Source organism: Salvelinus fontinalis, chromosome 39 (genome assembly GCF_029448725.1).
Source record: "Salvelinus fontinalis isolate EN_2023a chromosome 39, ASM2944872v1, whole genome shotgun sequence".
Lineage (NCBI taxonomy): Eukaryota > Metazoa > Chordata > Actinopteri > Salmoniformes > Salmonidae > Salvelinus > Salvelinus fontinalis.
In genome coordinates, this window is record NC_074703.1 from 27,439,607 (window position 1) to 27,453,133 (window position 13,527).

General features: G+C 45.2%; 1 protein-coding gene and 1 non-coding gene across 2 annotated transcripts; both read right to left on the reverse strand.

Moving 5' to 3' along the window:
• Nucleotides 1-457: 457 nt before the first annotated feature.
• On the reverse strand, nucleotides 458-13,385 carry cct2 (chaperonin containing TCP1, subunit 2 (beta)). The gene is made up of 14 exons (XM_055905317.1): nucleotides 13,278-13,385; nucleotides 12,198-12,272; nucleotides 7,718-7,783; nucleotides 6,127-6,238; nucleotides 4,920-4,996; nucleotides 4,538-4,650; nucleotides 4,104-4,306; nucleotides 3,478-3,578; nucleotides 3,081-3,208; nucleotides 2,701-2,924; nucleotides 2,410-2,538; nucleotides 2,037-2,240; nucleotides 1,674-1,815; nucleotides 458-882 (listed from the first exon to the last, which is right to left on the reverse strand). The coding sequence occupies exons 1-14, from the start codon at nucleotides 13,278-13,280 to the stop codon at nucleotides 852-854; spliced, it is 1,608 nt and encodes a 535-aa protein (XP_055761292.1). The 5' UTR covers nucleotides 13,281-13,385; the 3' UTR covers nucleotides 458-851.
• On the reverse strand, nucleotides 3,715-3,857 carry LOC129838955 (small nucleolar RNA SNORA47). The gene has a single exon (XR_008756946.1). It is a non-coding gene; the product is annotated as a small nucleolar RNA SNORA47 (small nucleolar RNA).
• Nucleotides 13,386-13,527: the final 142 nt, after the last annotated feature.

The following is a 13,527-nucleotide window of genomic DNA, read 5'->3' on the forward strand; positions in this document are numbered from 1 at the left end:
CCCTGGTTCGTATCCAGGCTGTATCACATCTGGCCGTGATTGGGAGTCCCATTGACCCAGTCGTCCAGGTTTGGTCGCCATTGTAAATAAGAGTTAGTTCTAAACTGACTTACCTTGTTAAATAAAAAATAAATATATATCCTTAATATGTTATAGTATATCAATATTCTTCATATGTTATAGTACTACATCAATATGTTATAGTTGTACTTCAATATGTTATAGTACATCAATATGTTATAGTTGTACATCAATATGTTATAGTTGTACATCAATATGTTATAGTTGTACATCAATATGTTATAGTACATCAATATGTTATAGTACATCAATATGTTATAGTACTTCAATATGTTATAGTACATCTATATCCTTCATATGAATGTTAAAGTACAGTCTTCTGAATACACATTTCAAACTAAAAGGTTCTCAAGACAGAAAACATTCCAGACATGGATTCAGAGCGAGTTTTTATTGATTATTATTTCAGTAAACAAACATGTCCATACAGCCATCTGCATGAGTTATCAAGTGCGTTGACAGTCTAGCCTCTACAGTGGTTCATAACACAGCACTGACAGTCGAGCCTCTACAGTGGTTGGTAACACGGTGTTACAACCCCACAGTCTAAAGGAGCATTTAGACTAACCAAAAGAGACTGAAGCTTTGATTTGTGGGACAACGGTCCAGAACACATCAGGACTTTTATTTCAAAGTGACGTATGGTACACAGCCTCAGACAGGAGTATCATAAATACAGGCTTTTCTGTTCCCCTTCCCCTACCAGCAACTTCTGTTACCCCTCTCTCCTCTTCCTCACCCCCCCCCCCCTCCTCTTCCTCCTGGTGGTATTAACAGGGGTGATGGTCTGGTACTCGCTTCCTGGAAGGGGAAAGAGGGAGGAATCAGTGAAAAGGAGAATTACCACGTTTTCCATGAATGAAAACAACCTACTCACCCTTTCAGAGCGGTAATTAAATGATCAACTTACAAATGACAACAACTGCATTTGCAAGTCATGTGGTGGACTGCCTAGTGTCTAGTGCAAAGCAGATTGGGACGACAAGGATTCTCTACTCTAGTCATGTGGTGGACTGCCTAGTGTCTAGTGCAAAGCAGATTGGGACGACAAGGATTCTCTACTCTAGTCATGTGGTGGACTGCCTAGTGTCTAGTGCAAAGCAGATTGGGACGACAAGGATTCTCTACTCTAGTCATGTGGTGGACTGCCTAGTGTCTAGTGCAAAGCAGATTGGGACGACAAGGATTCTCTACTCTAGTCATGTGGTGGACTGTCTAGTGTCTAGTGCAAAGCAGATTGGGACGACAAGGATTCTCTACTCTAGTCATGTGGTGGACTGCCTAGTGTCTAGTGCAAAGCAGATTGGGACAACAAGGATTCTCTACTCTAGTCATGTGGTGGACTGTTAGCTGTAGACTTGACCAATCAGAATGACCCAGTCATTGAGGATAGAAGCAGAAGACAGGGAACATTCTGGCAGCGGAAGACACTGGATCCGTTATCCCTCCATAACAGACAGGAGGACAGGGATGCCAATAATGGAGGTTTAAGTCAGGCATTTGACTGCCCCTACTGCAAGGATTCTGGGATATCTGGAACAGTAAAAGATAGCTGCAGGGTGTGTGTGTGTGTGTCAGGTGCTGGTCCTCACCTGGGCGCAGCCTTGATGATGTTGTCGACGCGGAGGATCATCTCCGCAGCCTCCGCAGCAGACAGCAGAACCTGTCTCTTGACCTGGAAGCTCTCTGTCACCCCCATCTCTGACATGTCACCGATGGTACCCTGGTTCATATCTGAGGGACCCGGGAAGACGGACAGACATTAGCCTAAGTGTGATGCGATGCATCGGACTCACGTATTCAATCTGTTTTAATTCGTCTGGCCCCGTTCAAATAAAATGATTAGAAGAAGAAAAACAAAAAAGGTCACAGGTCAACGGAAGGAGAACGAGGCACATGCCAAAGCTAGGTTTGAAACATCTAGGAGAGTGGAGTTGTAGTGAGACGGTACTCACTCAGACCCATGGTGGTCTTCCCCTCCTGATGAGCAGCTCTCAGCTGGGCCACCAGATCGGCACTGTCGTAACCGGCGTTGTCTGCGATGATGGTGGGCAGCATTCTGAGAGCTTTGGCGAAGGACTCCATGGCCACGGCCTCTTTGCCCGGCGTCCTGAGGGCCAGGTCTGTCACCACCTTGGCCATCAGCATCTCAGAGCAGCCTGGAGGGACAGCAGCATGGTGATTCTCACAGTGGGTTCAGACAGTAGGGAGGGGGGGGGGGTGGCTGGGTTAAACTGGTTGCTGGACTATTTCAGCCTGTTATTTCCCCACAGTATCCATGTAGATGGGCAGTGTGTGTGTGTGTATGTGTGTGTGTATAGACCTCACCTCCTCCGTAGACAGTACGCGTCTCCTTGACGGTCTGAGCCAGGACACACAGGGCATCGTGGAGAGACCTCTCAGCCTCATCCAGGATCTGCTGCGTGGCTCCACGCAGCACCACGGTACACGCCTCACCTGGGAGAGGGAACACAAAAACAGAGAGGCAAAGAGGGTCAGAACTTACAATCAGAGAAAATACCAGGAAGACAAATTCTGACCGTCAAGCCATTATCCTGCGATAAAAGTCAGAGGTATAAACCCATTACTACATCAGTCTGCTGTTGTATCAACACTGACCCAGGGCCACTCCTGAGAAGTGGATGAGAGTGTCCTCGCCGATCATCACCTCCTCGATCAGCTTGCAGTGGCCCAACTTCACCAGCTCGGGGTGGTCGAAGGTCGACGTGATCTCGCCTCCCGTGACGAGAGCCAGGCGCTCCACTCCAGAGAAGTCGGCGTGTTCTATGGCCATGACGCCGGCTGCAGCAAACAGCTGCTCTGGGTAGTTGTAGATCAGCTGTCTGGCGATCAATCATTATTGATTACTAAATTACTCAAATCAGTCACACACACAACGCTGGAAAAAACTTGATGAATAGGTGAACTTCTACTTTGTGTGTGTGGTGTGTGTGTGTGTGTGGTGTGTGTGTGTGTGTGTGTGTGTGTGTGGTGTGTACCTGTTGATGAAGCAGTTGATTCCGTGCTTGAGGATCCGCTCCACCTTCTCCTTCATCTTCTCTTTCTCAGCCATCTCGATCTCAGCCACCTTGGCCGTGGAGTCCACACGCACCCTGGAGCCAAAGATCTGACACAACATTACACAGTTGGTTGGTTAGAAACATCAAGGGAATTTCCAGCCATTTTTACAACACGTCTTAAGAGGCCAATAGGAGATAGCAGGGAAGAGTATCAGGGATGGATTTCATTCTGATTCAGACAGCTGGAATTTCAAAACAAATAATATTCCTTGTTGTTTATCAAAGAGGAAAATTGGAACTGGAGTTACAGTTTACTTCCTGAATGGGTAAAGAATTGATCGTCTGTAACCCTACGAGCGTCTAAAAAAGGTATAACCTTGATCTTATCGGTGTCCATGCCGGTGTTGGAGATGAGGATGTTGACGTTCTCCAGCCTCTTGGGCTGGTTCACACCAATCCTCTTGTCCAGGAGAAAACCTGCCAACACAACCAACACATGAAGCTGCATTAAACACAGAGTAGATGTTTGAACAATCTGTCCTCTAACTAAGAGTAGGTTGTTTATTATCAAACGTTCACACACACATATATATACATATTACACACAGTACACTAGTTTTGTGCATAGATGCAACAGTAGCTGTAATGAACGTCTCATACAGCCAGTTTTGCTGCATCTACCCGATGTTAATTTAGGAGGTTATTAACCAGTTATAACAGCACAGTATGAAGCTGCTACACCTTCTCAATCCTCCAAGAGAACATATACACAGCTCGGGGTCAGACTAGAGATCTTTAGACCTTCATTAGGTCACACCGTAGCAAAGGTTTAGCAACGTGAAAACGCCCAGCCTGCGTTTCTCATTGGTCATCTTCAGGTAATCCCTCCCTGTTTCAGTCAGTTTTTCTTCCGTTTGGTACCCTACTGAACATGACCCAGATGAGACCAACTGCCGTTTTCTGTCAGAGGTAGAATATGCATCAGCCTCCCAGCGGTCTCACCTTCGTCCAGGTAGGAGTCGATGAGGCTGCCTCCGAGCTTCTTGATGACGTGGATGGCTTCCAGGTTACCGGAGCTCTTCAGCCGGAGCACAGCCTCCACGGCCAGCTTGGCGAAGTGGTCCTTGTGGTGGGTCAGCAGCTTGGAAGACAGGGTGGTGCGGGAGATGTTCAGGAGGTCCTCATGGAACTTCACCTGGTCGTCACTGAGGAGGAGGGGGAGAATAAACAGGAGGAGGGAAGGATGGTATTTTTCACAGCTTAGCAATGTGTCAAGTCTTTCTTTATGGTTTTGGATGAGTGATTACTCATCTATGTAAGAGCTTATTAAAAACGTATAACATCTCATGACATTAGCTGAGTTCAGTTGTGTGATAGAGACCTCGTAGTTAAACCTGACATTATATTCTAGAAATGCTTCATCATTGAAGGCCTACCCATGGTCCACAGCAGCCTCCTTCAGAGCCTGGCGGGCTGCCTGGGTGGCCTTCCTCCAGCCAGAGATGATGATCTGAGGGTGGATCTTCTTGGCGATGAGGAGCTCAGCTTCCTAAAAAGACAAGACATCAGGGTTGTATTCATTTGGGTACATCGTAGGAAAAACATTTTTGCAACGGGAAACAAAAAACAAGCATTTGTTATTGGGTCATTGATAACTTTAGGAAGTATTACCAAGACAATGCACTATAGCTGGTGTTGATAATGGTTTCACTTCCAGGAGTTAATCACTTCACAACAGACAGCGATGTGAAATACAGTATTAGCTAGATGTGCTGAAGAGGGGGATTAAGGTTTGTTAAGGAAATCATCCACTCTTACCCTGAGCAGTTCAGCAGCCAATACCGTGACAGAGGTGGTGCCATCTCCAACCTCATCATCCTGGGTCTTGGACATGTCTGGAAGACAGGAGGACTAAATTATCAGAGAGGGTCTTGGACATGTCTGGAAGACAGGAGGACTAAATTATCAGAGAGGGTCTTGGACATGTCTGGAAGACAGGAGGACTAAAGGACCAGAGAGGGTCTAGGACATGTCTGGAAGACAGGAGGACTACAGATCAGAGAGGGTCTAGGACATGTCTGGAAGACAGGAGGACTAAATTATCAGAGAGGGTCTAGGACATGTCTGGAAGACACGAGGACTACAGATCAGAGAGGGTCTAGGACATGTCTGGAAGACACGAGGACTACAGATCAGAGAGGGTCTAGGACATGTCTGGAAGACAGGAGGACTAAAGGACCAGAGAGGGTCTAGGACATGTCTGGAAGACAGGAGGACTAAAGGATCAGAGAGGGTCTAGGACATGTCTGGAAGACAGGAGGACTACAGATCAGAGAGGATCTTGGACATGTCTGGAAGACAGGAGGACTAAGGACCAGAGAGGACAACAACAGTGTCCAGAAAGACCGCATAGCAGATGGCCACTGCCTTGGGGAGCAGCCTTTCATATTTCCCTACAACTACATAGTTAAACTGGTGAACACAACACTCACCAACCAGAGAAATACACAACGCAGAGGTCAAGAGGACTAAAAGTCAGAGTAATAATGATCAATGGAAGGTGTTTTTTATGTAATAGGGGATTAATGATCAATGGAAATAGTGTTTTTTATGTAATAGGGGATTAATGATTAATGGGTCAGAGACATGGGAGAAATTTCAGTCCGGGACTCATAGCTACTTGGCAAGTTCTCATTGGTCCAAATTGTTTATACATTGAACCTGAAATAGGATACTTGTTATTTAGCCATTGGCCCAGTTTAATTGCAAGGAATTATAATTCATCAACCACAGGCTAGGGCTGGGTTAAAAACATAAAGTACATCCTGTCCCCTTGTTCTGTGGGGAGAATCACAGGAGAGAATCATCTTAGAGAATCACTGAAGACAGGGGAGAATGAACATCTACCTCTCAGCATAACATCTCCTCTTTGAATAAACCTATTTACCTCCTCCTGATTTGCTTTGGGGTCTGTGTTACTGAAAAGTACCATCAACTGCTAACACTGGTGAACATCAAAACTCACCAACTAACACTTTGGCAGCAGGGTTGTCCACTCCGATGGCTTTGAGGATGGTGGCCCCATCATTAGTGACTGTAACAGTTCCCTCCCTGCCACCTCCGATAAGGATCTTGTCCTGCAAGGTTTTTATTTGTTTATTAAAATGTTTATTTTACCTTTATTTAACCAGGTAGGCCAGTTGAGAACAACTTCTCATTTACAACTGCGACCTGGCCAAGATAAAGCAAAGCAGTGCGACAAAAACAACACAAAGTTACACAAAAAACGTACAGTCAATAACACAATAGAAACATCTATGTACAATGTGTGCAAATGTAGAAAGATTTGGGAGGTAAGGCAATAAATAGGCCATAGTGGCAGAAAACTACAATTTAGCATTAACACTGGAGTGATGAATGTGCAGATGATGATGTGCAAGTAGAGATACTGGGGTGCAAAAGAGCAAAAACAAATAAATAACAACATGCGGATAAAGTACCGTAATTTCCGGACTATAAGCCGCTACTTTTTCCCCCACGCTATGAACCTCGCGGTTTATACAATGACACGACTAATTTATATATATTTTTTATTTTCACAAGATTCACGCCGCCAAAAAACTGAGCACCGTCACATAATGTGACGTAAATCGAGCGTGCTCAAACTTCCCATCATTCTGATTACGGTAGTCATTTTTGTCACCCTCATCATGGCAAAGACACGGAGAAATGCATATGATGCAGCTTTCAAGTTGAAGGCGATCGTTCTGGCTGTTGGAAAAGGAAATAGAGCTGCTGCACGGGAGCTTGGCCTTAATGAGTCGATGACGTTGGAAACAGCAGCGTGAGGAACTGACTCGGTGCAGAAAGACAACAAAAGCTTTCAGAGGGAAGAAAAGCAGATGGCCCGAACTAGAAAATGAGCTTGAAGACTGGGTCAACACACAGAGAGCAGACGGCGGAGGTGTTTCAACTGTGCAGATCCGACTGAAAGCCAAAACAATCACTACCGCAATGAAGTTTGACTTTCTTGGTAGGCTACTGTTTACTGCTATTTATTTTTGTTACAAACCGTGTTTCGTTTAAAGGCTGTGTAAAGTTCATTTGTTTCAATGTACCGGTAGGCACTTGCGGCTTATAGACATGTGCGGTTTATTTATGTACAAAATACATATTTAAAAAAAATTCTGTGGGTACGGCTTATATTCAGGTGTGCTCAATAGTCCAGCAATTACGGTAGTTGGGTGTGCTATTTACAGATTGGCTGTGTACAGGTGCAGTGATCGGTAAGCTGCTCTGACAGCTGATGCTTAAAGTTAGTGAGGGAGATATACGTCTTCAGCTTGATGATTTTTGCAATTCGTTCCAGTCATTGGCAGCAGAGAACTGGAAGGAAAACCGGCCAAAGGCGGTGTTGGCTTTGGGGACGGACATTCAATGCGAGTTTGAGCCACGCAAACTATACATTTTGTCTAGTTGAGTTTATCACCAAGTCATGCTATGCACCCAGGGATTGACTTTTTGGTTTGTATAATTGTTCATAATTGGGAATTTTTGGTATTTTTGGTATTAATAATTGATTGATGTCAATGACAGACTTGCTGAGTGATGCATACCATTCCTTTTGGTCCCAAGGTACTCTTCACCAGATCTCCAATGGCGATGGCACCGATGAAGGACGACTGGAGGAAACACAAAACGTTAGTGTAGCACGATATACCGGTAACATCACAGTACCAAAACATTTCATGATTCCAACATTTTAGAATACTTGAATACCGTAGTACCGTTACATATGATACTACCACATTTTTCAGCCCTACAACTGGCACCTGTAATGTTAATAAAGTGAGATTTATTTTATTGAACAGCCACTAGTCTCTGTATGGGCCGGTTCAATAATGACCACTTGACTTTCATGCACATATCAGGTGTGGGAGCTGCAGTCTGTCATCGGCATCCTCTTCAAGCCATCACTCACCTGTGTGTGTTAGCGTTTGAGAGAATGATGTGTGTGTGTGTGTGTGTGTGTGTTAGCGTTTGAGAGAATGATGTGTGTGTGTGTGTGTTAGCGTTTGAGAGAATGATGTGTGTGTGTGTGTGTGTGTGTGTTAGCGTTTGAGAGAATGATGTGTGTGTGTGTGTGTGTGTGTGTTAGCGTTTGAGAGAATGATGTGTGTGTGTGTGTGTGTGTGTTAGCGTTTGAGAGAATGATGTGTGTGTGTGTGTGTGAGCGGTTGAGAGAATGATGTGTGTGTGTGTGTGTGAGCGGTTGAGAGAATGATGTGTGTGTGTGTGAGCGGTTGAGAGAATGATGTGTGTGTGTGTGAGCGGTTGAGAGAATGATGTGTGTGTGTGTGAGCGGTTGAGAGAATGATGTGTGTGTGTGTGAGCGGTTGAGAGAATGATGTGTGTGTGTGTGAGCGGTTGAGAGAATGATGTGTGTGTGTGTGTGAGCGGTTGAGAGAATGATGTGTGTGTGTGTGTGAGCGGTTGAGAGAATGATGTGTGTGTGTGTGTGAGCGGTTGAGAGAATGATGTGTGTGTGTGTGTGAGCGGTTGAGAGAATGATGTGTGTGTGTGTGTGAGCGGTTGAGAGAATGATGTGTGTGTGTGTGTGAGCGGTTGAGAGAATGATGTGTGTGTGTGTGTGAGCGGTTGAGAGAATGATGTGTGTGTGTGTGTGAGCGGTTGAGAGAATGATGTGTGTGTGTGTGTGAGCGGTTGAGAGAATGATGTGTGTGTGTGTGTGAGCGGTTGAGAGAATGATGTGTGTGTGTGTGTGAGCGGTTGAGAGAATGATGTGTGTGTGTGTGTGAGCGGTTGAGAGAATGATGTGTGTGTGTGTGTGAGCGGTTGAGAGAATGATGTGTGTGTGTGTGTGAGCGGTTGAGAGAATGATGTGTGTGTGTGTGTGAGCGGTTGAGAGAATGATGTGTGTGTGTGTGTGAGCGGTTGAGAGAATGATGTGTGTGTGTGTGTGAGCGGTTGAGAGAATGATGTGTGTGTGTGTGTGAGCGGTTGAGAGAATGATGTGTGTGTGTGTGTGAGCGGTTGAGAGAATGATGTGTGTGTGTGTGTGAGCGGTTGAGAGAATGATGTGTGTGTGTGTGTGAGCGGTTGAGAGAATGATGTGTGTGTGTGTGTGAGCGGTTGAGAGAATGATGTGTGTGTGTGTGTGAGCGGTTGAGAGAATGATGTGTGTGTGTGTGTGAGCGGTTGAGAGAATGATGTGTGTGTGTGTGTGAGCGGTTGAGAGAATGATGTGTGTGTGTGTGTGAGCGGTTGAGAGAATGATGTGTGTGTGTGTGTGTGTGAGCGGTTGAGAGAATGATGTGTGTGTGTGTGTGTGAGCGGTTGAGAGAATGATGTGTGTGTGTGTGTGTGAGCGGTTGAGAGAATGATGTGTGTGTGTGTGTGAGCGGTTGAGAGAATGATGTGTGTGTGTGTGTGAGCGGTTGAGAGAATGATGTGTGTGTGTGTGTGTGTGAGCGGTTGAGAGAATGATGTGTGTGTGTGTGTGTGAGCGGTTGAGAGAATGATGTGTGTGTGTGTGTGTGAGCGGTTGAGAGAATGATGTGTGTGTGTGTGTGAGCGGTTGAGAGAATGATGTGTGTGTGTGTGTGTGTGAGCGGTTGAGAGAATGATGTGTGTGTGTGTGTGTGTGAGCGGTTGAGAGAATGATGTGTGTGTGTGTGTGTGTGTGAGCGGTTGAGAGAATGATGTGTGTGTGTGTGTGTGTGTGAGCGGTTGAGAGAATGATGTGTGTGTGTGTGTGTGTGTGAGCGGTTGAGAGAATGATGTGTGTGTGTGTGTGTGTGAGCGGTTGAGAGAATGATGTGTGTGTGTGTGTGTGTGTGTGAGCGGTTGAGAGAATGATGTGTGTGTGTGTGTGTGTGTGAGCGGTTGAGAGAATGATGTGTGTGTGTGTGTGTGTGTGAGCGGTTGAGAGAATGATGTGTGTGTGTGTGTGTGTGTGAGCGGTTGAGAGAATGATGTGTGTGTGTGTGTGTGTGTGAGCGGTTGAGAGAATGATGTGTGTGTGTGTGTTAGCGGTTGAGAGAATGATGTGTGTGTGTGTGTTAGCGGTTGAGAGAATGATGTGTGTGTGTGTGTTAGCGGTTGAGAGAATGATGTGTGTGTGTGTGTGTGTGTGTGTGTGTGTGTGTGTGTGTGTGTGTGTGTGTGTGTGTGTGTGTGTGTGTGTGTGTGTTAGCGGTTGAGAGAATGGTGTGTGTGTGTGTGTTAGCGGTTGAGAGAATGATGTGTGTGTGTGTTAGCGGTTGAGAGAATGATGTGTGTGTGTTAGCGGTTGAGAGAATGATGTGTGTGTGTGTTAGCGGTTGAGAGAATGATGTGTGTGTGTGTTAGCGGTTGAGAGAATGATGTGTGTGTTGTTAGCGGTTGAGAGAATGATGTGTGTGTGTGTGTGTGTGTTAGCGGTTGAGAGAATGATGTGTGTGTGTGTGTGTGTGTGTGTGTGTGTGTGTGTGTGTGTGTGTGTGTGTGTGTGTGTTAGCGGTTGAGAGAATGATGTGTGTGTGTGTGAGCGGTTGAGAGAATGATGTGTGTGTGTGTGTGTGTGTGTGTGAGCGGTTGAGAGAATGATGTGTGTGTGTGTGTGTGTGTGAGCGGTTGAGAGAATGATGTGTGTGTGTGTGTGTGTGTGAGCGGTTGAGAGAATGATGTGTGTGTGTGAGCGGTTGAGAGAATGATGTGTGTGTGTGTGTGTGTTAGCGGTTGAGAGAATGATGTGTGTGTGTGTGTGTGTGTGTGTGTGTGTGTGTGTGTGTGTGTGTGTGTGTGTGTTAGCGGTTGAGAGAATGGTGTGTGTGTGTGTGTTAGCGGTTGAGAGAATGATGTGTGTGTGTGTTAGCGGTTGAGAGAATGATGTGTGTGTGTGTTAGCGGTTGAGAGAATGATGTGTGTGTGTTAGCGGTTGAGAGAATGATGTGTGTGTGTGTTAGCGGTTGAGAGAATGATGTGTGTGTGTGTTAGCGGTTGAGAGAATGATGTGTGTGTGTGTGTGTGTGTGTGTGTGTGTGTGTGTGTGAGCGGTTGAGAGAATGATGTGTGTGTGTGTGTGTGTGTGTGTGTGTGTGTGTGTGTGTGTGTTAGCGGTTGAGAGAATGATGTGTGTGTGTGTGTGTGTGTGTGTGTGTGTGTGTGTGTGTGTGTGTGTGTGTGTTAGCGGTTGAGAGAATGATGTGTGTGTGTGTGTGTGTGTGTGTGTGTTAGCGGTTGAGAGAATGATGTGTGTGTGTGTTAGCGGTTGAGAGAATGATGTGTGTGTGTTAGCGGTTGAGAGAATGATGTGTGTGTGTGTTAGCGGTTGAGAGAATGATGTGTGTGTGTGTTAGCGGTTGAGAGAATGATGTGTGTGTGTGTTAGCGGTTGAGAGAATGATGTGTGTGTGTGTTAGCGGTTGAGAGAATGATGTGTGTGTGTGTTAGCGGTTGAGAGAATGATGTGTGTGTGTGTTAGCGGTTGAGAGAATGATGTGTGTGTGTGTTAGCGGTTGAGAGAATGATGTGTGTGTTGTTAGCGGTTGAGAGAATGATGTGTGTGTGTTAGCGGTTGAGAGAATGATGTGTGTTTCTGAGAGGGAGGTTTCAGACGGTGTTCTCGCCTTACTGCTACGATGACATCCAGATCATTATGGATGTATATTCCTTCCTCCCATTCCTCCAACCAAATCACAGATAGGCCTTTGCCAATATGAGCAAATCAGCCGTGCTATGCCGTATTCTAGTACACAGTGTGAAGTTAAATTCAGTGTGTTGTTCTGAGTAGAGGTGTGAATATCAGTGACATATTTTTGTGTGTAACACACGTGTATAATATTTAGAATATGGGAACAAGAGTCGGAGGGAAGGGACGAACAGGACATTAGGCCACTGAAATGTTTTCCGTGTGGTATCGCGATACTTGGCCTGGTATCGTAAGTAAACTGTTTGTATCGTGACAACCTTTACAAAACATTGTTATAAATGAATGGTACAGTAGAAAAGCAACTATTAATGTAGTATAATAAATGGAAATGGGGATGATATACTAACATAACATAAAGTAAACATCACAGAGCACTCAGCTCACCAGACGGGCTGTCTCAGCTTTCTCCTCGTCAGCTCCTTGCCTGAAGATGTTCACTGGGGCCATGGATAGGGACGCCTGCAAGACAGCGCAAGGTCTCAGACAACGCAATCTTGCCAGAGTCACACCCGAAACAAAGCAAACTGGTGAATGCTTGTGTAAAAAGTTACATGTTTTGACTTCACAATCTCTATGGTAATACATTATGTTAAAGAATTATCCATAATCATGGCAGTGTCAAGATGAGGAAGATGTGTAAGAAGCCAAGAGCTGCTGACAATTTGACAGGTGATGTGAATGATGCATTGAAATGTCTAAAATCATGCCTACATTTGTATCAACAAAAAATATTAACATTGTGCCTTATTATCAAACTCAAAAATGTACATTGCCGACCATACATGGTCATAGATGCACTTGGACGTTTGAACGGCAGACGGTTGGTAGCATGGGGATTGGGCTGTAACAAGGACCAGTTGCTGACTCCACCCACTTCTCCTAAGAAACCGCTAGAAGCTTTGTGGCCCAAGCGAACTGCGTTTTGGTAAACGCTATAACTAGCCATGTAGCCTTTGTTGTGTCATTGTGCAAGAACATGAAAACTTTGAAATCTGTCGTGTCATGCTACTGTTAGATGGCCAAACCCAACAACTTGCTAGCTAACTAGGGATACTGACGGGAGACAAAGTAGCTTAGCTAGTTAGCTCCACCCCATAGCAAGTTGCTATTTTGTAAAAAATAAAATAAGTCGTTTCTACTGTTATGTTCATTCAAAACTTATCCAGTTTAGGGTGAAAATGAATTGTTTTTACATCAGGCTTGATTTTCTGTTTATTTATCACATAATGCCATCCACATAAAATTACCACATGACGCTATTAGCTAACCGGCTAACTAGTTGGCTGCGTCCAGGGCCCATGTGCTCCCCCAGTTACATCCGTCAGAAATATAGAAATGAACAAAACCCATATTTATGCAAGATACTGCAAGTTTACGATAATGTTGTTTAAGTCTGTGTAGTTAACGGTTACAATCATGTCGTTAAATAAAATATTTATAAACGGAACAAAGAGGTTCGCTTACCATGATTTCTGTGAGTTGATAGCAGAAGCCGTGCGCGCACCGGGAAAGAACAAACAGGAGTGACGCAGCTACGTAAAGACTCGCCCATAGCAAAGGTCCATTCGATTTTGTGCACCCGGGGGGCAGCGATTGCACTTTTGGTATAATTCCTCGCCTCTCTACCGATCCGGCATTTAGGATGACCTAAATCAAACCCACCTAATTTAGAGCGTATTGTGCAGATTGTGCGAACTCACTGCACACCCCTCTC

Coding starts and splice junctions, on each gene's coding strand:
- cct2 (XM_055905317.1), bottom strand. Junction 4,997..6,126: donor TGCTGCCAAAGTGTTAGTTG/GTGAGTTTTGAT, acceptor CCTGTCTTCCAG/ACATGTCCAAGACCCAGGAT. Junction 883..1,673: donor ATCATCAAGGCTGCGCCCAG/GTGAGGACCAGC, acceptor TTCCCCTTCCAG/GAAGCGAGTACCAGACCATC.